At 44.0% G+C, this 20,677-nt stretch overlaps 1 protein-coding gene across 7 annotated transcripts in view; it reads right to left on the reverse strand.

The window, feature by feature from the left end:
* LOC135522887 (receptor-type tyrosine-protein phosphatase mu-like) overlaps nt 1-20,677 on the reverse strand; it is a 313,769-nt gene that overhangs the window by 63,676 nt on the left and 229,416 nt on the right. For 4 of the 7 annotated variants that reach the window (XM_064949556.1, XM_064949553.1, XM_064949552.1 and 1 more), the window contains 2 exons: nt 17,467-17,602; nt 14,581-14,610 (listed from right to left, as the gene is read on the reverse strand). In XM_064949556.1, coding sequence (XP_064805628.1) covers nt 14,581-14,610; nt 17,467-17,602 — 166 coding nt within the window. The remainder of the gene's footprint in view (nt 1-14,580; nt 14,611-17,466; nt 17,603-20,677) is intronic. The other 3 variants (XM_064949557.1, XM_064949559.1, XM_064949554.1) reach the window with 1 other exon arrangement.

The raw sequence follows: 20,677 nt of genomic DNA on the forward strand, positions 1-20,677 counted from the left end.
AGTGCCCGACTCCCCGCTGCCACCAAACATCTATTTGAGTGGGAGGCCCTCAACAGGAAGCTAATAGTTTTAACTGTTCCTCCAAATTTGTTTGCCGTGAAAAGTGACATTTAATGCACCTTGTCATCTCGCTGGGTAATAGGTGATTTAGTATGGGGTTGGAGGAGAGGGAGCTTCGGTTTCTAGCATGGCTTCCTTCCGTCTTGGAGCGCAGGGTGCAATGTGAACAATGGCTACCCGGGGAAAGATTAAGTACTACTCCTACTCTGTAATTGAATCTTAGTGTTTAATGGTTGACATTAGGGCCCTGGCGGTGGCGACGCTTGTTTCATTCGGGAGAATGAGAAAAAATAACAAGTTTCTGCAATTTGTGTGTTTTTGTTGACTTCAATTACTTGTTTATTTTTTTCTCATTCTCTTTCTTAGTTTTGAATAAAGAGACCTAAATAGAGGGTGTCAAAGTTAACGACAATAGAACAATCCAGACAACATCCAGACAACATGAATGCTTGGGAGGTGACAAACGCTCACAGGCCAAGGTTTCACCATCTGCATGCAATCAGGGGACTATAGAGTTACCGTGAAATAAAAAGGGCATAAATAAATAATAGAATTAACGTGCTGACAGCAGTGACAGATTGGACAGGAATAACTAAGTGTATTCCTCACCTTGAAACAGAATGGTAAACTGTCAAATAAAATAAAGAGCTCTAGTTTAGCTCGGTATGCATGGTCTTAGCAAGGCCTACTACAAAGACAGAGAGGCCTACAGAGACTGATGAGATAGTGTGCACAGTATGACTTTTTAAAGGAGTTTAAAAGTTGAGTTCCTCCAAGGCAATGCAAAATGGCATTTACTTTCACGAACCCTGTCCCGGTGTTCAAATCCAATTCTTGCTTTGGGGACTTTGACAAATAGGGGAAAGGCGCTTCCATCTCCTTTTTCATTTAAGACGCTTGCGCCTTTCTAAAAAGGGTCTGTGTTTCATGTGCCCACCCGGGAGAGCGGGCGATTGAAACCCTTCCCCAAACAGCTGTGAGATTTGACAAAGCGCGGTGGCACAGCCCATTTCCCTGCAAATGTCAGGACTCGATCTGTCTCGGGGAGCGGCGGTGGAGAGCGAGCGCAAAGAAAATTGAAAATAAATGTGAAAGTGCTCCTCACAGTCTCTCCAATCAGGGAAAAAAATGTCACGAAGGTAGAGGGACTGATGTGTTGCCCAAGGTGTTGGATCGATGGGTCGCATGCTTTTGCCAGAGGAGCACAAGGTTGGAGGTTCAGAAATACTTTGAGAGGTTCAGGTGAACATAGGAGGGGGGGGCAGTAAGATTTTGTCCAAACTTACAAGTACTCCAAGAGCTTCCAGTGAATGGTCTCGCTTCAAAGTACAAAAAAGTTCCACTAACGATGTTCCACAAGAGTGTATTTTGTTCTGCTAAGTGCTCGCAGGCTGAACCTTTCAGCCCAAACCTAAAAAATGATCTGGTGTCAAGATTGACTAAAAGAAGAGAATGAAAGAACACTAGCCATCTTGGCTCAGTGAGGCACCGCCGGGGCAGGGGATGACAAATGACAGATTGTCTCCACTTTGTGACAGTGTGGCTGTCATCAATCCCGACAGAGGAAGCGGCGGCGTGCTGCGCTGCTGAAGGGGCTGGGTGATGAGTGACACTGGCAGAGGAGGAGGGAAACGCACGGCTTCACATGAGAGATTCCCTTTAATGGGTGTGTTGGTTGGCAAAGTTGGCTGGCACACACACAGGTGGGTAGAGACCCTGTTGGGGTACAGTGCAGAAGTTGCAAAGGCAGAGGAGGCATCGTGAGAGGCCTTGTTCGCTAAATGCTAATATTTTCTGCTGCTAGTGTACAAGATTTGCACTATCTATATATAAGCCACACAAGTTTTTGCATTGGTGTAATAGTTAGGAAAAAACATGTTTTTAGGGGGATGGAGGGGATTATAGCCTACCATTATAAAACACACACTTGGAAAAAAAAAGGATCTGAACAGGGAGAGAGATGCAGGGGGACGGGGAGAGAGATGCAGGGGAACGGGGAGAGAGACGCAGGGGAACGGGGAGAGAGACGCAGGGGGACGGGGAGAGAGACGCAGGGGAACGGGGAGAGAGACGCAGGGGAACGGGGAGAGAGATGCAGGGGAACGGGGAGAGAGATGCAGGGGGACGGGGAGAGAGATGCAGGGGGACGGGGAGAGAGATGCACGGGGAGAGAGATGCAGGGGGACGGGGAGAGAGATGCAGGGGGACGGGGAGAGAGATGCAGGGGGACGGGGAGAGAGATGCAGGGGGACGGGGAGAGAGACGCAGGGGGACGGGGAGAGGGATGCAGGAGGACGGGGAGAGAGATGCAGGGGAATGGGGAGAGATACAGTATGAGCTATGGTTGTTTACCTCCTCCCTCCCTCAAACCATCCCTTCCCCCCCATCGCTACATGAGAGCTCGCTCCCATCCATGGCCCACATGAATACCTAATGCCACAGCCTGGTCACAACACTCCCCACGTACTCCTCCGAGTTGCTGCGTTTCTCTCCAACGCTATGCTAGATATTTTTTATTTCATCCCTTTCTATTCCAGATCTTTACATAAGCGTAACCTTTTGGGGCCATTTAAAGTTTAACCTGGAAAAACCATACCTCCGAATGGAATCAGATGACGAGAGAAGGCAAATGAAGACTGTAAGCTTTTAACACTAAAACCGCATTGAAGTACCCGCTAGAGCACGTTGAGAACGTTGACGGGTGTCTCATTTAGATTATGCATTAGATGCATATCAAGGTATGCAAACATAAAGCACCTAAGCTTGATAAATAGTACATAAACAATTGTAAAGCATGAAATGCATGAAGAAATATTCATGGAAATATATCCATGTAGAAATATAACAATAGATCCACTGTTTTTTTTGTCATTGTTTCCCTCTAATCAGGGACTGATTTAGACCTGGGACAACAGGTGTCTGCAATTAATGGTCAGGTAGAACAGAAAACCAGCAGGCTCCGGACCTTGTAGGGTCAGAGTTCAATAACCCTGCTCTAATCTAGAAGTAAAAACAACAAACCACTAGTTCAAGTCCATCAAAGAAGTCCATTAGAATTTAGTTTTGGCAGGTCAAAGGAAACAGTGTGGAAATAAGAAAATAAATTAATTTACAGTATGTTACTAGTCTGCTTAGCAGCCAGAGCAACACTGCCACGCCAGGGGTCATGTGCTGAACGCTGGGACAATGCAGATATTCTTGAAGTGAAATGTTGTAAATAGAGCTGCAACTCTTGAATTTTGAGAGTTAGTTGACAAAAGGGCCATATAAACACTTTCTGATACTAAACGAAATCTAAATGTTTTACATACATGTGAGTCTGAAGGAGGATTTCATCAAGTGAGGCTCCCTTCCCTGCATCTGCAAATTACAAGTTGCATCCATCTCTTCATGTACAATTTGACACCTAATAATACTGTCAATCAGACTATTGCCAATTTAATCTTGTCTACAGGCTAACTATGTGTGAAATTAGTTTTTTTGAGTTTGGTGTAGTTCCGGCTGTGCAGGCTGACTGGCATCGTTTGTTTCCCCTTGCTCATCACCTTGGATAGTGACAAGGACATGTTTCACATTATTCCAAAGGTGTACGTGTTGTTGTTTCCCTTACAATGCATGTAATAACATTACAGTAAATAAAACAGTCCCTTAAAAGCTTATTTTTACAAAGTAAAACATAAGAATGGTTATCAACACACAAGGCATGCAGTCAAATTATTAACACGAGGGCCAACGATGATAGGCATGACAAACTCATCATTACACTACTGTTGTTCTAAATTAAATCCATCTCTTCACCTTCCTTATCATTAAGTTAGGCCTAATTTAAATGTGATTGTGAAGTAACATACACAATTATCGCCCATTCATCAATTTGTCATTCATTCAGTGGGCTGGCATTGTTTGCTTCCCTTCGCTCATCAACTTGGGATAGTCAAGGATATGTTGTACATTATTCTACTGCAACATGCAGCATGTTTTTGGTTCCATTACAATACATGAGTTAGAGTTCTAAATAAAACAGCTTATTAAATGTAAAATAAAATTAAAATGATAATCAACCTGCAAGGCAAATTATTTGACCGAGTGCCAAAGCTGATAAAAATCATAACAAACTCGTCATTACACAATTGTCTTTCTAAATTAAATTAACCTCTTCAAACTCATCATTCAGTTAGGCCTAATTTAAATTCAATTGTGAAGTAACAAGCACAGTTATCCCCCATTCATCCATTTGTCATTCATTCAGTGAGGAGATAGAGACGCATTAGTGCCTAGCTGGGTATCAATGTCCTACAGTGCATTATCTTGACCGTTTGGTTGGGAATAGGTTGTTGTTTTTTTATGTAAAAAATGCTATTTTCAGTTTGTGATCTAAATCTAAATTCCGACAAATGAGCAATATAAAATACAAACATTTCTGAAAAGTGGGAAGGAGATGTTTTTTAAATGTATAATATCACACGTCAGTGGCCGTTGGCCAATGGCGGTTCTAGTGTTAAAGAGAGAGAATACATTTCTTCCCCTCCGTGCCCAGACAGATAAATAAAAGGATAAAGGCTGCTACCGTGTTGGTCACTGATGGCCCTAGGCAACAATGAGGAGGTGGAGGAGAACGGTACCCTACACTGGAGCGAGGCATTCTGTCCAAGGCAACAGGCAGAGAGAGCGCTGCATAAAACCCATTCTAGTCGTCGTTTTGCCAAGATAAATCTTAATGGTTGGCAGTGGGGGCTCTGGAGGACCAGTGGTGAGGCCCAGCGGCTGTGGACAGAGACCTGCTGGAGGTGGCCTGTAATGTCTCTCCATTATCAGAGAGCCATGAAACCACAGACGGAGCAGTGTGTGACCTGCGAGGTAAATGTCCTCTTAAGGCGCTTATCAGGGATTCATAATATCATTAAAGAATGACAGCGACTGGGAGTGAACAAAAGCAGTGGGACTTGGAAATATATCCTTTCATATAGTAGCCTTTGATTAGAGATATTTACAGTGACTTCAGAAAGTATTCACACCCCTTGACCTTTTACACATTTTGTTGCGTTACAAAGTGGGATTAAAATTTATTTGTATTTTTTTTGTCAACGATCTACACAAAATACTCTGTCAAAGTGGAAGAACATTTTATTAACACTGATATATCTTGATTAGATTCAACCGCATGAGTCAATCAATACATGTTAGAATAACCTTTGGTCGCATTTATAGCTGTGAATCTTTCTGGGTAAATCCCTAAGAGCTTTCCACACCGGGATTGTGTAACATTTGCCCATTATTCTTTTCAAAATTCTCCAAGCTCTGTCAAGTTGGTTGTTGATCATTGCTAAACAACTATGTTCAGGTCTTAACATAGAATTTTAAGTAGATTAAAGTCTAAACCGTAACTGTGCCACTCAGGAACATTCACCATCTTCTTGGTAACCAACTCCGGTGTAGATTTGGCCTTGTTTTTGTCCTGCTGAAAGGTGAATTCATCTCCCAGAGTCTGGTGGAAAACATGCTGAACTAGGTTTTCCTAGGATTTTGCATGTGCTCTATTCCATTTATTTTTTTATCCTGAAAAACTCCCCAATCCTTAACGATTACAAGCATACCCATGACATGATGCAGCCACCACTATGATTGAAAATATGGAGAGTGGTACTCAGTAATGTGTTGAATTGGATTTGCCCCATTATAAAACCTCCCTGGTCTTTGTGGTTGAATTTGTGTTTGAAATTAACTGCTCAACTGAGGGACCTTACAGATAATTGTGTGTGTGTGGGGTACAGAGATGAGGTCGTCATTTCATGTTAAACCCTATTATTACACACAGAGGGAGTCCATGTAACTTAGCATATTTTTACTCCCGAGTTGATTAATGGGGTATTGTGTTACAGGCTGTAACAAAATGTGGGAAAAGTCAAGGGGTGTCAAAACGTTGAAGACACTGTAGTCTCTCGTTAAAATAACACTGATACCCCTTTCACAAAGCTGGATTCTCCTTTCTGCCACTACAACCTCACAACGGGTACAGAGAGGAGTGCAACAGGTACGTTGCAACAATGTGAATATCAAGCAGATTTTTAATGACATTTGGAAAAAAGAAAATCCCACACAAAGAATAAATAGAATTAGAATAGAATTATGTAATTGTTCAACAAGCGTTTTGTACTCGTAAATTCCTATTTCATGAATCTTGCCTTAACAAGTCCATATAATTCACCATATTACAATACATTGAGTCCATTACAATAAGCTGCCATGTCTTTAACATGGAACAATAATGCAGTGCACCATCATCTCATTATTCAGTTGAGCAATGCATCTATAATAGAATGTTGGAGATGCACGTTGCCAAACGCTGCATAAATATGTTTTACATATGACTAGGACTATCAACGCTTAACAGTTTGAATCGTTGCGGACTGTCGTCTACACTTGACACAGCTCATGAAATCCCATGGTAAAACAGAGTGGGACTGTTCTAGATTCTCCAGGGGACAAACACATGTATTTGTATGTAGGGCTGATCATGTAGGAAGCGCATCAGAATGAGAGCCTTGGGGCTACTGACGAGGTGTCAGCCAGCGCAGAAAGGGAAAGAGAGAGAGATGGAGAGATTGAGAGAGAGGGAGAGAGTGAGAGAGAGAGGAAGAGTGAGAGAGAGAGGAAGAGGGAGAGAGAGAGAGTGAGAGAGAGGGAGAGAGGAAGAGTGAGAGAGAGGAAGAGTGAGAGAGAGAGGGAGAGAGTGAGAGAGAGAGGGAGAGAGTGAGAGAGAGAGGGAGAGAGGGAGAGAGTGAGAGAGTGAGAGAGAGGGGAGAGAGAGAGGAGCATCACCTCAAAGAAGAGCGGGTTCACTGGAAAAGATCTCATCTGTCACATGGAAACATGGAGGAATGGAAAGGAGGAAGGGAAGAGCACAAGACCTCAACTCTGCTGAACGTGAAGGTTAACAGCATCCTAGGTTTCACAGCGAGTGTACAGTTGGGGTCCTGATTCCTCACTATTACACATTCTACTGGGCAACAAAAACATCAAGACACGCCCTGATTTGTGTGGCTATCCTATTTGATCATAACCAACTGGTTGTTCAAAGCCAAAATCAAAACCTCATTCCGAATGCACTGCAAGAATGCACATTTACATGTTGTACTAAAGGAACTGGAGCATTCCTGACCTCAATGAATCCTCCACATTCATTAGCTAGATTACTCGTTGGTTATTACTGCTCTGTCGGAACTAGAAGCACAAGCATTTCGCTACACTCGCATTAACATCTGCTAACCGTGTGTATGTGACAAATAACATTTGATTTGATTTCTCTACGATACCAGAAAATAAATAAAAACACAGCCCATACCCGTAACGCTGACCTATAAAGGATTTGACTGAGACGGCTCCATTTGCTATTTTAATTGGTCTTTATAAATGAATAAATAACAGCACGTCTGCCTGATGGTTTCTGTGATCTGTTGGTGCGTGAGGGGAGGGACAGTGTGCGGGGGAGAGGGGAAATACTAAGCCGCACCACTCAGACAGTTTAATGACAGTGTTGCAGGTGATGCTGGGAGGAAGCCTCCACATGAGCTGTACACACACAGAGAGAGACAGACTGAGACGAGACTAGCTATCCTCCTCACTGGCTAGCTAGTGTACCTCGGTGAAGGCAAATTCATTCAACCATGTAGAGAAACTGTCAGACCATGACAAGAGATCTAGGCTACATTCGAAACAATTCGTACATAGACATAAGAGCCAGCTAGTGGAATTCATTGTATAAACAGCAGGCTGGCGTGGGGATTAGCTGTTGACACCCCAGGGCTCTATCCAACCGTCGAAATAACAGGCTGGTCTAGCACTTTATTACCAGACATATTTATGTACTCTCTCTTGTACCAACAAGTCACTGAAAAATAAAACATACCACTAAACCTAATGATGTTTGACCAGGGACTCTGAAGACGGAACTCTTTTGCCATTCCTTCATGTAGAATCATGAAACATGTTACTTCTTAATATTTCGAGCTGCTTCCACTCAGATCATAAAGCATGTTTGGTTCCATCAAGTCCATTTGAGAAGACGCATGCATCTATCTAGACAGAAGTGTAGAGTATGTTTCCATGTTACAGATAGATACATGCTATACACCCTTTTCATTTACAGTATGTCGGGTCACTGATGGAAAAGGAAATGTCTCTTTTCATACAAAAAAAATGGAAATGCACTTCTACAAGCACATACAGTGCCTTGCGAAAGTATTAACTTAAGGGGGCTGAATAATTTTGCACGCCCAATTTTTCAGTTTTTGATTTGTTAAAAAAGTTTGAAATATCCAATAAATGTCGTTCCACTTCATGATTGTGTCCCACTTGTTGTTGATTCTTCACAAAAAAAATACAGTTTTATATCTTTATGTTTGAAGCCTGAAATGTGGCAAAAGGTCGCAAAGTTCAACGGGGCCGAATACTTTCGCAAGGCACTGTAGATATGATTGGACGCTTGTTACAGTGTAACATTAGTACTATGTTAGCTAGAATTCAGCTATAAGGTATGTTTTTCTATTCATTCCATCCAACCAACTGGAAAACCAAGGTTACTGAGAAGGAACTCAAAGCCTGGAAAATTGGAGAGAAAGACAACTTGTAATGTACAGTGTCGCTACAGTAATTGCCTAGCTGAAAATCAACAAAAACCAATAAAGTCTTCAGAGATAACCGGGGAAAAACACGCCAACCCCCAAAAATGTACGTGAGAGAGCGTGAGAGAGAGAAAGATAAATGAAAACACCTAACTGAATGGCAAGCTCTCCCCCTACGGTAGCCTAACACACAAAATTAATGGGAAACGTAGTCGCCGAATCAAAGGCTTTATGTTCATGGCTTGAGCAGTAATTTCTTACTTGTACTTGGATCTGCACTTTGACTTCCACTTACAAATGGCGACATCAGACAAGAGGCTGATCCAGTAACACCCCTGATCAAATCAACGACACAAAGAGAAGAGCTTTTTTGGGCTCCCAAACCAAATGAATCTAGTCTGAATTGACTCTGGAGGCAGAGCTGAATTAAGACCGGGAGCTCTTAGAAATGTTCCAATCACCCACGACACCGTTTACCAGAGTTTAAACCCTGAGGGTCACAAGTGTTGGCGGCACATCCTTTATTCCCAAGAGAAAGAGCCCGTGTGACATCGGGCCTTCATTAGCCCCGGAGCCACAACACAAAAGCGTGCTCCACAACGACCCAACTGAACGACCCTCGACCCCTGATACAATGGCAGTTGGGTGTAGTAACTGTTGGGTGTAGTAACTGGCTGCTGATGCCATCAAACTGTAAACAGTCACCCATTTCATTAAGGCCGTGGAAAAACGGTGGCTTTAACAGGCAAACAACGTGTCCCCGTTTTCCATCCTACTCCAGTTCCTCTAGTCAGATTATATAATGTGAATGTTCTATTGAGAACCTGAACACAGAACAGTACTTAGATGCTATTCTATAATCACATTATACACTCCAATGAGCTGCTTAGGAGATTTGGCAACATTACTTACCACGCCGTTCATGAGACACCTGCACTTTAGGGGTTATGTATGCTAATCGAATGAGAAGCGGGAGACTAGTGCCATTAACATATCGCAGGGTGACGCGAATGTAAACTGTGGTGAGGTGAAGACCGTGTCTGTGTACGCCGACCATTAGCACACAAACAGGGCTAGGAGTGTGTGTGTGTGTGTGTGTGTGTACACCTTTATTAGGGCCGCGGCGTGCAAGTGCTACCGCCTCTCATGTAACAAGCATCAGAGAGGACGGCTTATTTGCGGCGCGTGCTGGCTGGGTGCTAACGTTCAATAATGACCCGTTACCCTAATAACAAAGGGAGTTAAAGGACAACCTTGTCGAGTCTCCCAACAGACCAAATGGTCTTCTCATCTTCCCTCTTACCACCACCTCCTCCTTTCTCCAAATTCCTTGCTCTTCTTCGGAATGACAGTGCCTGTCAGCCAGACAAATGTGCATTCCATTGTTGTAATTAATTTGATTCTTGTTCTGCGTGAAACCTTCCTTGTAGGATTTAATTAAGGTTTTGTTCACACGGCGGCAGGGCCCCACCTGGCTGCTTTAAGCTCACAGTATTAAAAATCAAATCAAATCAAATTTTATTTGTCACATACACATGGTTAGCAAATGTTAATGCGAGTGTAGCGAAATGCTTGTGCTTCTAGTTCCGACAATGCAGTAATAACCAACAAGTAATCTAACTAACAATTCCTAAACTACTGTCTTATACACAGTGTAAGGGGCCCTTCTCTCTGGATTCCCTTGGAAGTGCTTACACATTCTGTCTCTCAGTGTGTGTGTGTGTGTGTGTGTGTGTGTGTGTGTGTGTGTGTGTGTGTGTGTGTGTGTGTGTGTGTGTGTGCATGCGTATAGGAGTGTGCGAGAAAGAAAGAAGTGCCGGGGAGGGAAGATGGAGAGGAAGCGTCCCACTCAGCTCATCCTTCATCCCAGGCAATTACCCCTCTTGTTTTATCAAGATGTTTTGCCTTCAGACAAGGCTTCCAGGGAAATAATGGAGGGATCTGGGCGGTTCTGCATTAGTCACGCAGCCAGGTTGCATCCCAAATGACACCCATGTCACATATTTAGCGCAAAATGTTTTACTAAACGTTGTGCACTATATAGGGAATTGGGTGACATTTGGGAAGCCGAAACTCAGCATTTAGCTCAGCTGGGATGTAGAACTTGAGAGGCCTTCAGGCTATAGGAGACCGTAGTGCTCTTTACCTTATAGCTCTTACCCAATCTAATACAACACTTCTACCTCATAGCAGTCCATTTGAACAAAGTATCATAGACTGTACCATTTACTACCTGATCTGTTTCACTTCAATGTATCCCAATGGAGAAATGGACCATTAGTAACGCTAATTTAAAAACTGGACAGACCTTGGCCTACCTTTGGAGTTAGCGAGTATAAAATGAAGTACAACTTTATATACTGCAAGGATACAGGGAAGGAGGAGGGCTTGGTAGGTAATGGTGAATTGCCTCCATCTATCTCTCCTCAGAGACCTCTTGTTCTCTTTCCTTCTCCCCTGCCTCCACCTGTTCTGCCCTCTCTGCTATAATTGGCACATGGCGCGTTGGATCAAAGACAAACTGCATTCAATATTTCATTAGAGCGCCGGGTGTGTGTGACTGCTCAATTTGAGGCGAGTGGCAAGCGACTCGCTGTTAAACATGAGCTTGGCTCGGCGGCCCTGACGCAAACTGAGAGGCATAATCTCACACCGTTTACCATATTACTCCTCCTTAAACGGCCAAGGAGAGAGAGGGGGAGAGGGAGGAAGACGGAGAGAGAGGGGAAGAGCATGAGGGGAGTTTAGAGAACCAGATATAGGGAGAGAAATAGATAAGGGGAGGAAGTGAGAGAACACGAGGGACAGAAAGTAGAAAGAGAAATGTCAGATTCCACAAAAGTCACAGAGCACCACAACTTTCTCTAAGAATCCCACTCATCCCTCTAAGAGACAGTTAATAACAAACCAAACAGCATTTTCTTGAAGTCACCAAGAAAAATCTCCTTTAGAAATCCAAGCAACAAGCTTAATATCACATTTACATAAATATTCAGACCCTTTACTCAGTACTTTGTTGAAGCACCTTTGGCAGCGATTACAGCCTTGATTCTTCTTGGGTATGACGCTACAAGCTTGGCACACCTGTATTTGGGGAGTTTCTCCCATTCTTCTCAGATCCTCTCAAGCTCTGTCAGGTTGGATGGGGAGCGTTACTGCACAGCTATTTTCAGGTCTCTTCAGAGATGTTCTATTGGGTTCAATTCCGGGCTCTGGCTGGGCCACTCAAGGACATTGAGACTTGTCCCAAAGCCACTCCTGCATTGTCTTGGCTGTGTGCTTAGGTTCTTTGTCCTGTTAGAAGGTGAACCTTTGCCCCAGTCTGAGGTCAGAAGTGCTCTGGAGTTCATCTTTGCCTCGATCCTGACTAGACTCCCATTCCCTGAAAAACATCCTTGTAGCATGATGCTGCCACCACCAAGCTTCACCGTAGGGATGGTGCAAGGTTTCCTCCAGACTTGACACCTAAGAGTTCAATCTTGGTTTCATTTGACCAGAGAATCTTGTTTCTCATGGTCAAAGTCTTAAGGTGCCTTTTGGCAAATTCCAAGCGGGCAGTCATCTGCCTTTTACCAAGGAATGGCTTCCGTGTGGCCACTCTACCACACGGCCTGATTGGTGGAGTGCTGCAGAGATGGTTGTCAATCTGGAAGGTTCTCCCATCTCCACAGAGGAACTCTGGAGCTCTGACAGAGTGACTTTGTTCTTTGTCACCTCCCTGACCAAAGCCCTTTCTCCCCCAATTGCTCAGTTTGGCCCGGTGGCCAGCTCTAGGAAGAGTCTTGGAGGTTCCAAACTTATTCCATTTAAGAATGATGGAGGCCACTGTGTTCTTGGGGACCTTCAATGCTGCAGAAATGTTTTGGTACCCTTCCCCAGATCTGTGCCTCGGCACAATCCTGTCTCGGAGCTCTACGGACAATTTCTTCGACCTCATGGCTTGGTTTCTGCTCTGACTTTCACTGTTAACAGTGGGACCTTAGACAGGTGTCGGGCTTTCCAAATCATGTCCAATCAATTGAATTTACCACAGGTGGACTCAAATCAAGTTGTGGAAACATCTCATAGATGATCAATGGAAACAGGATGCACCTGACCTCAATTTCGAGTCTCAAAGCGAAGAGTCTGAATACTTATGTAAATAAGTATGTTTTTTTATTTCTAATAAATTAGCAAAAATGTATAAAACCTGTTATTCACTGTCATTATGTGTCGATTGCGGAGTTTTTTTTTCTTCTTCATTTTAGAATAAGGCTGTAAAGTAACAAAATGTGGAAAAAGTCAAGGGGTCTGAATACTTTCCAAAGGCACTGTGTGTGTTCTCTCCCTATGGACATTTAGCAGGCTCTTATTCAAATCCAAGCCAGGGGTTCTTCTGCGGAGCTTTCACCCCTCTATTGAAAACAAGCAGGTCACACTGCAGCCAGCTTACATTCCTTCATGAATGCCATCCTTTTTGTCTCTCAAATAACTGTTTCTTCCCGGAATCACATCATTTGTTGATCGATTGCGTGTTTTCAATCAAAGCAAATGAACTGAATAATAAACAGAGTTGGAAATAGTAAACCAACTGACATAGTTGACCCAAGGCATCTCCTGGGGTAAATGGCTTTTATGTTTTAGGACGGCTTAAAATGCATGGCTTGGAACGCATCTCAACCAATCACAATGCTTGTTTTGACAAAACGCGTTGTAGAAAGTATGTACTGTTTAAAAATGCATAGCTGTAATACACAATACTACAGCCCTCCTTTGCTCCTTTTCCACCACACAGAGTGCATAGCATCATACACAGAGTGCATAGCATCATACACAGAGTGCATAGCATCATACACAGAGTGCATAGCATCATACACAGAGTGCATAGCATCATACACAGAGTGCATAGCATCATACACAGAGTGCATAGCATCATACACAGAGTGCATAGCATCATACACAGAGTGCATAGCATCATACACAGAGTGCATAGCATCATACACAAAGCTGCTGTCACCATCACAGTAGGCTTTTAGCACCACCGTACCAGGGTACAGATGAGGAATTTACATGGTGTCAACAGTGCCTTGCAAAAACAACTGATCTAAAACACGGAGAAGAAATGGAAAAATGAGCAGCACCGACATGACCACGGACAGAGAGGATCATGGGAGTTGACCTGTTGAGGTGGATTCTGGAACAGGGTTAGGCCAAGAGGCGAGTTGGACACAAAACTGACCCCCTCTCATTGTCTCACGCCTGCGCAGCTATTCTGAAAATGGGACTGGTTAGTTGGCCATTCCAATGGAGCAATGCTACTCGGGTTACAGAGAACACAGTTTCCCTCTTAGTCAATAAAGCACAAAATACTCTAGAAAGCACAATACAAGGAGAAAACGGAGTTCTCCATTTTTTATGTTTATGGACAAATATAGTAGTATCTACGTCTATAGGTTTTCTAACTGTTTTATAATAGTAGTGACTGATCAAGGTCCCCTTTCAAACTACAGCATTGGCTGGAACGTCGTCATAATTTAGAAAGAAGCATTTTGCCTCATTTGAGTGTCAGTTTTTCAATGAATTTAGACCAATTATATATGTTACCCATTATTTATAAATGATCTGGTCAAAATGTTTGCAATTCCACTTTGATATTGGCAATTGGATTTCAAATTGGATCTTGAGGTGAGTAGATTAGCCATTAGCTTACGTTAGCTGCTAGCCGTTAGCTTACATCAGCTGCTAGCCATTAGCTGCTAGATGTTAACTGCTAGCCAATGTTAGACCAATTAAGCCCCGGCTGGCAGTTTGAAAGGAGAGAAAAGTCACCAAGATGTTTCATGCATGGTAAATAAAGGCGGTGTCGCAGATCGAGAAAGCATGGCACTAAGCGTTTTCAGTCACAAAGTGGGTTACTTACAGGTAGTAAGTGTAGGAGTGATAGGTTCTTCTGCCCAGTGGGGTGGTGGTAGGATATAAGCAGTGGTGGGGGACAGGAGGGGAAATGGAATGGAAGGAAAGGAAAAGGAAAAATATTAATGTACTGGAGAAAAATATATAGAAATGAAACCCCCCCCCAAAAAAACACGATATGGAGGCATAAAGTGACGTTTTTTACAAGTACGACTGTGAGGGCAAGGTGGTTGCTTGGAGGTACAACGTCATGCGTGGAGGGGTAGAGGGTGAGGGCCCACAGAGTTACAACATTCAGTTATAGTGGGTGGGCGGAGTGACCTGTTGATTGGCAAGTCAGGTGTGCAGGTGTTGCAGGAGAGAATTGTGGGTAACATAGTGCATTAGTGGAAGGTTGACGTTTATTGTCATGAGTCTTGCCCTGGAGGAAGAACAGAGCGATTTCCGCTAGATGGGCCAGCTGCAAAGTCAAAATTGGTAATATCTTAAAAATGTAGGAAAACAAATATGAGCTTTTTGGTTTTAATTTCAGGTTATGGTTAGGTATTAAGGTTAGCAGTATGGTTAAGATTAGGCTTCAAAACATATTTTATGACTTTGTGGCTGTGCCAGCTAGTGACCATTCTGCAGAGTTGCCTCCAGGCCATGACAACAAAGGCCAGCCTGCGCCTTAGTGAAGGTGATAGGTTGTTATTGAGATGATACGTGGGCTGTAGTGTTATTGGAGAGTGGGCGAGTGCAAGAAGAGGACAGGGGAGGAAGCTCATTGGAGCTGTATTTAGAGAGCAAGTTTATCAGGAACTGGCTGGAATAACATGTTTGTACAACAGCAGTGGCTTTAATATTCATAAACGTATTCCTCTCCTCTCTTACACATGTACTGTTTGACAATCCAAGAAGGAACAACAAACTAGAACATTGGGCAGAAATAACAAAAACAACACAAATGTTGACACTAGTTATTACTCTGAGACACAAGCCTCTACATGTTCTTACACATACACTGTGTGACCATGAAAGACACAACTAAACCATTGCTGAAGTGGTTTGGTCCCTGATTCCCTGAATGGCTGAAATGGAAAACAGTTAATAAATCATGAAGGTCATCATCATGAAGGTCATCATCATGAAGGTCATCATCATGAAGGTCATCATCATGAAGGTCATCATCATGAAGGTCATCATGATTTAATGAAGTCATTGGATTGAAATACAGATCAACTGCTATACTGACAACTGTACAGTATGAAACCACTTTACGACCCTTCAGATCTGAGGTTCTGAAATGTTTTCACTCAGGCCCCAGTCCAGCATTGGGGAACATCCTGTGCGCCATGGATAATTTTTGCCATGTATAATGTGTATTCATGTGATATTTGAGTGACTCAAACATTACAACAAAATCTAGAGGCTAAAAAAACACGAGCTGACATGGGCTAGCTGATCTGGACATTTCTGTTATAAATATCTCTCTACAGTATGTAATGACTGACATGACAAGCGGAACTGATGATTCACTACCCAATTTAGAAATTGCAACTTGTGCATTCTACTATTACAACTTTCAAGCCTGTTGGTTTCCTGTTCTATCTGATAATTAATTGCACCCACCTGGTGTCCCAGGTCTAAATCAGTCCCTGATTAGATGAGGAGTAAAGTTTGAGGGCTCTAGATACTGAGAGCAGGGTAGAGCTTAGACCCCAGAGACATCTGCCGAAACTCCCATTGCGCTAGAGGAAGTTTGTCTCCTCAGCATCCGTTAGTCTATCTGCTCAGCATCCGTTAGTCTATCTGCTCAGCATCCGTTAGTCTATCTGCTCAGCATCCGTTAGTCTATCTGCTCAGCATCCGTTAGTCTATCTGCTCAGCATCCGTTAGTCTATCTGCTCAGCATCCGTTAGTCTATCTGCTCAGCATCCGTTAGTCTATCTGCTCAGCATCCGTTAGTCTATCTGCTCAGCATCCGTTAGTCTATCTGCTCAGCATCCGTTAGTCTATCTGCTCAGCATCCGTTAGTCTATCTGCTCAGCATCCGTTAGTCTATCTGCTCAGCATCCGTTAGTCTATCTGCTCAGCATCAGTTCCTGAGGCTGCTGTGTAGTATTCACCACCTTTTTCTCCCCTCCCCCCTCTCCCTCTCCCCCCTCCCTCTCCCCCCCCCCTCTTTCCCCCCCCTCCCTCTTTCCCCCCCTCCCTCTTTCCCCCCCTCCCCCCTCTCCCTCTTGCATTGGACTAGGGCTAATGTAAACTAGCCTGCAGCTACACAGCCACAGGCATCTCTGGCTCTTTGAAAACAAATAGTGCTTTCATACATTTTTTCCCTCTTATCTTTGCTAGTTTTTCCTGCCACAAGATAAGCCCCTGAAATATTTTCCTATTCCCATTACCGAGGTCATTAATACAGTGGCATTTGTTTTAGTGCATGGGGGGGGGGTATGAATATTTCAATGCATACCGTATAGCAGTGCCATTAAACAGTTTTAAATGGTGCTTATCAGTGTCATGAAATAAACAATTTCGCCTTGACGTTGACGATGCAGGGGGTTTTGAAGGTGAAGGGACAATCAGAGGGAATTCATTTGATTTGGCCTTTCATGTAATTACACGATGCACACAGGTCTCCTGTTAATCTACAGCATCAGGGTAACGCTGGACCTCAGGGAGCATGGAAACATTCAAACCTTCTTTCAATACACCAACTCTTGATGTGTTGACAAAGGGCTCTAATGTAGACAGCAACACATAGTATAGAATTGAAGACTCTAAAAAGTTGTACACTAATTGCACACACAAATTGTCTGTACAGAAATGACACAGACCGTGGAAATGCTATTTTTAGTGGCTGCATCTGTACCATATAGGAGACAGTACAAAGACAGTTTGGGAGTCTGACCTTTTCTTCATGACCAGCACCACGCCGAGGAAGATTATGACGAAGAGGAGGATACCAGCGATGACCCCGGCAATCTTCACTGTGTGGTCCGTCTGCTTCTCCGGCTCCACCGCGTCAGGCTTTCTAGTCGCAGTCCCTGGTGGTCAAAGACAATGGGTTACAAACCGTCACCGGGCGGCCATTTTGGATCCATGTCATCATCATCATCATCATTAGGGTTGTCACGTCATTCACTTCTTTCTCATCAAGGACTCATGCAGGGTTAAGACAACACCCGTTACCAGTGAAGCGTTGACGATGTAAGACCATAGGGAAAGGTTTTAAATGAGAAGGGGAATTCCTACACTGTTGTTATAGTTCATTACGACAACGCTGTCTTCAAGTCTACCGGGTGGTCTAACTCTGTGGTTAGGAGTTGGAAAACTCCAGCAACGTACAATCCGTTTTCCATATGGCAGGAAAAGACCAACCTTGGAATACTGATGCCTTACTGTGTGACAGTTCATACTATGCTAAGCAGGCCTCTATCCATGTTACATTTAATTCCATGTGATGAAACTGATTTTTGACTGACGACGGTGAAGTTCACAGCTGCATGTTCTCTCTGGCTTCCACAGCTGCTCTACACTTCAGCCATGCTTTCCCTTTCCCTCGTCTGTCCTCCAGCCTCCCTCCTGGCATTCTGTGTTTATGAACTACTTTCTTCCCCCCAATCCTCATATGAAGCAGTAATTTGCCCTCGCCTCAGCTCCTGCACCTGAGAGTTCCAGATAAACTCATTAACTGTCCCTTTTTACACACCCATTGTCTTCGGGCGACCCAAAGCTCGAGCACGTTGCCTCTGTTGCGTTTGGATATTCAAATCTGGGTCATGTTCTGTAGTGTGGTGAGCGGCAGCACACAAAGGGGGGATACTTGCTAGGGAGCAATTTATTCCCAAAGCAGGCAGTGGCGGGTGATCACACCGAGGGCCAAGACATTTCAAATCTGTTCCAATGAGATAACCAGGCCCCTCGCAGCGTCGCAGAAGAGCCACTGTTTCACTAGTACTGGGACCTTCCCCTCTGAGGAAGGGAGAGATGGAGAAGGAGAGAGAAACGAACAAGAGGAGAGAGAGAGAGAGAGAGAGATGAAAGGGGGAGAGAGAGAGAGAGAGAGAGATGAAAGGGGAGAGCAGGATAGACCGAGGTAGAGGAGAGAGAGATGAAAGGGGGAGAGCAGGATAGACCGAGGTAGAGGAGAGAGGGAGAGAGAGATGAAAGGGGGAGAGCAGGATAGACCGAGGTAGAGGAGAGAGGGAGAGAGAGATAGAGAGAGAGAGAGAGAGAGATGAAAGGGGGAGAGCAGGATAGACCGAGGTAGAGGAGAGAGGGAGAGAGAGATGTAAGGGGGAGAGCAGGATAGAGGAGAGAGGGAGAGAGAGATGAAAGGGGAGAGCAGGAGAGGGAGAGGAGAGAGAGAGAGAGAGATGAAAGGGGAGAGCAGGATAGACCGAGGTGAAAGGGGGAGAGCAGGATAGACCGAGGTAGAGGAGAGAGAGAGAGAGAGAGAGAGAGAGAGAGAGGAGAGAGAGAGAGAGAGAGAGAGGGAGCCTACTGCTCTCCTGTTTACCGTATAATGTGATGGAACGTCAACCCGCGGCCTGATGAACTATCCATTTCCTCACGCTAAATGAGTTTGGGATGAAGAATAGTCAGGACACGTCGTTCAATTTCCCCCGGCCCCCCAATCTATTCCTCCCCGCCTCCCCCACTACTTCAATCAAAGGGTGACAACATCCATCACTATCGTTGTTACCGCTGTGACGGATAGGGGGGCTAACAAACGGGTGGCTTATTCCACGGTAACAATTAGTTTTACTCCGAAGGGTGAGTCTGTGTGAAATGAAGGGAGAGAGGAGAGGCTTGGAGTACAGAGGGCCCAGGAGAGAGAGGGTGACTTCCCTCCAGGTTCCATACCAAGGTTGACCATGTCCTTGGACGATAACAATCTGTTGGGTGCTCATATTTGTCCTATTGAAATGTGTTTTTTTACATATCCCAACTCTCCCCGAGACTCTCTGAGGGGGAGTGTCACAGTCAGGGTCAGCCATTACCAACACTGAACCTGGAGCAATTAGAGTCAAGGGCACAGACAGATTTTTTTCATCTTGTTGGCTCAGGTATTCAAACCCAACGACCTAACTGCTAGGCTACCTGCCGACCTTCAATGTTGAGTGAAAAGGGGGACAGACAGTCATTAGCATTGACCTACCAGGCAGGCAGTCTCTCAGTTGATCAGTTATTCCATATAAATGTGAATAACACTAGATATAGCTCTCTGGATAACCAGAGCGCTATTGAGGGGTTTAGGAGGTGAGGAAAAGGCCTTCAAGGAAAGCAGTAAGGAGGACTTCTGGCTCCTATAAGGTAAACCTTGCGTGGGCAAAAATACAGAAAACATTGGGTGTTCACATGTGATCAGAAGTTTCAAATATATTCCCATGCTAAAAGACTGAACAGTCAAGGTCAGCTTGACTCCCTTGGTATCTCCAGTTTGTTCGTGAAACGTCAAAACATCTCCAGCTGTTTTGGACTTTCTAGCCATTTACTTTCACGCCAAGCTTTTCTACTTCAAATCCTCTCCTTGACATCTCTGTTTATGGGTCAAAAGCAAACTGAATGCCCCAAGAGGCATAAAACACTGGTGCTTTTTAAGTTTAAACGGCAGATATCTCCGGCTTTGAAGAAGGGAGTGAAGCTTTCGGGCTTTCAGGGAGGCCGTTTCATGTCAAACTCAAACTATGCGAGGTGCTTTGGGGGATAGGGTGTTCCTCTGTAACTCTGTGTGGGAGGGTGTGTAAACGTTGGGGCCTGAAACACCACAAGAGCTGGTTAACAACACACAGCGGCCTCCACTGCGTACATTTATCATGTGTAAATAAAACACATGCTGATATTTAACGACCCCTGCCAGGTCACTCCTATCTACACTTTGTTGTCCATGTTGTATTAAAACGAGACGTTTCTGACTCATTTTTTAGAAAATGTAAACTGGAGTTGAACTGGTAGCAGTTGGTTTAGTTTCATAACTTGAAACCTGAAAATTGTAAGTGTCAAACTATGTTGCAAATTTGCAACACAATTTGTACTCAAGTCCAAAGTTTTGAACATACATGTCTTTCCCAGCATCCACATAATGTTCCCTTTTCTTCCCCTCAAAAAATCATATT

Source organism: Oncorhynchus masou, chromosome 30, assembly GCF_036934945.1.
Source record: "Oncorhynchus masou masou isolate Uvic2021 chromosome 30, UVic_Omas_1.1, whole genome shotgun sequence".
NCBI classification, from domain to species: domain Eukaryota; kingdom Metazoa; phylum Chordata; class Actinopteri; order Salmoniformes; family Salmonidae; genus Oncorhynchus; species Oncorhynchus masou.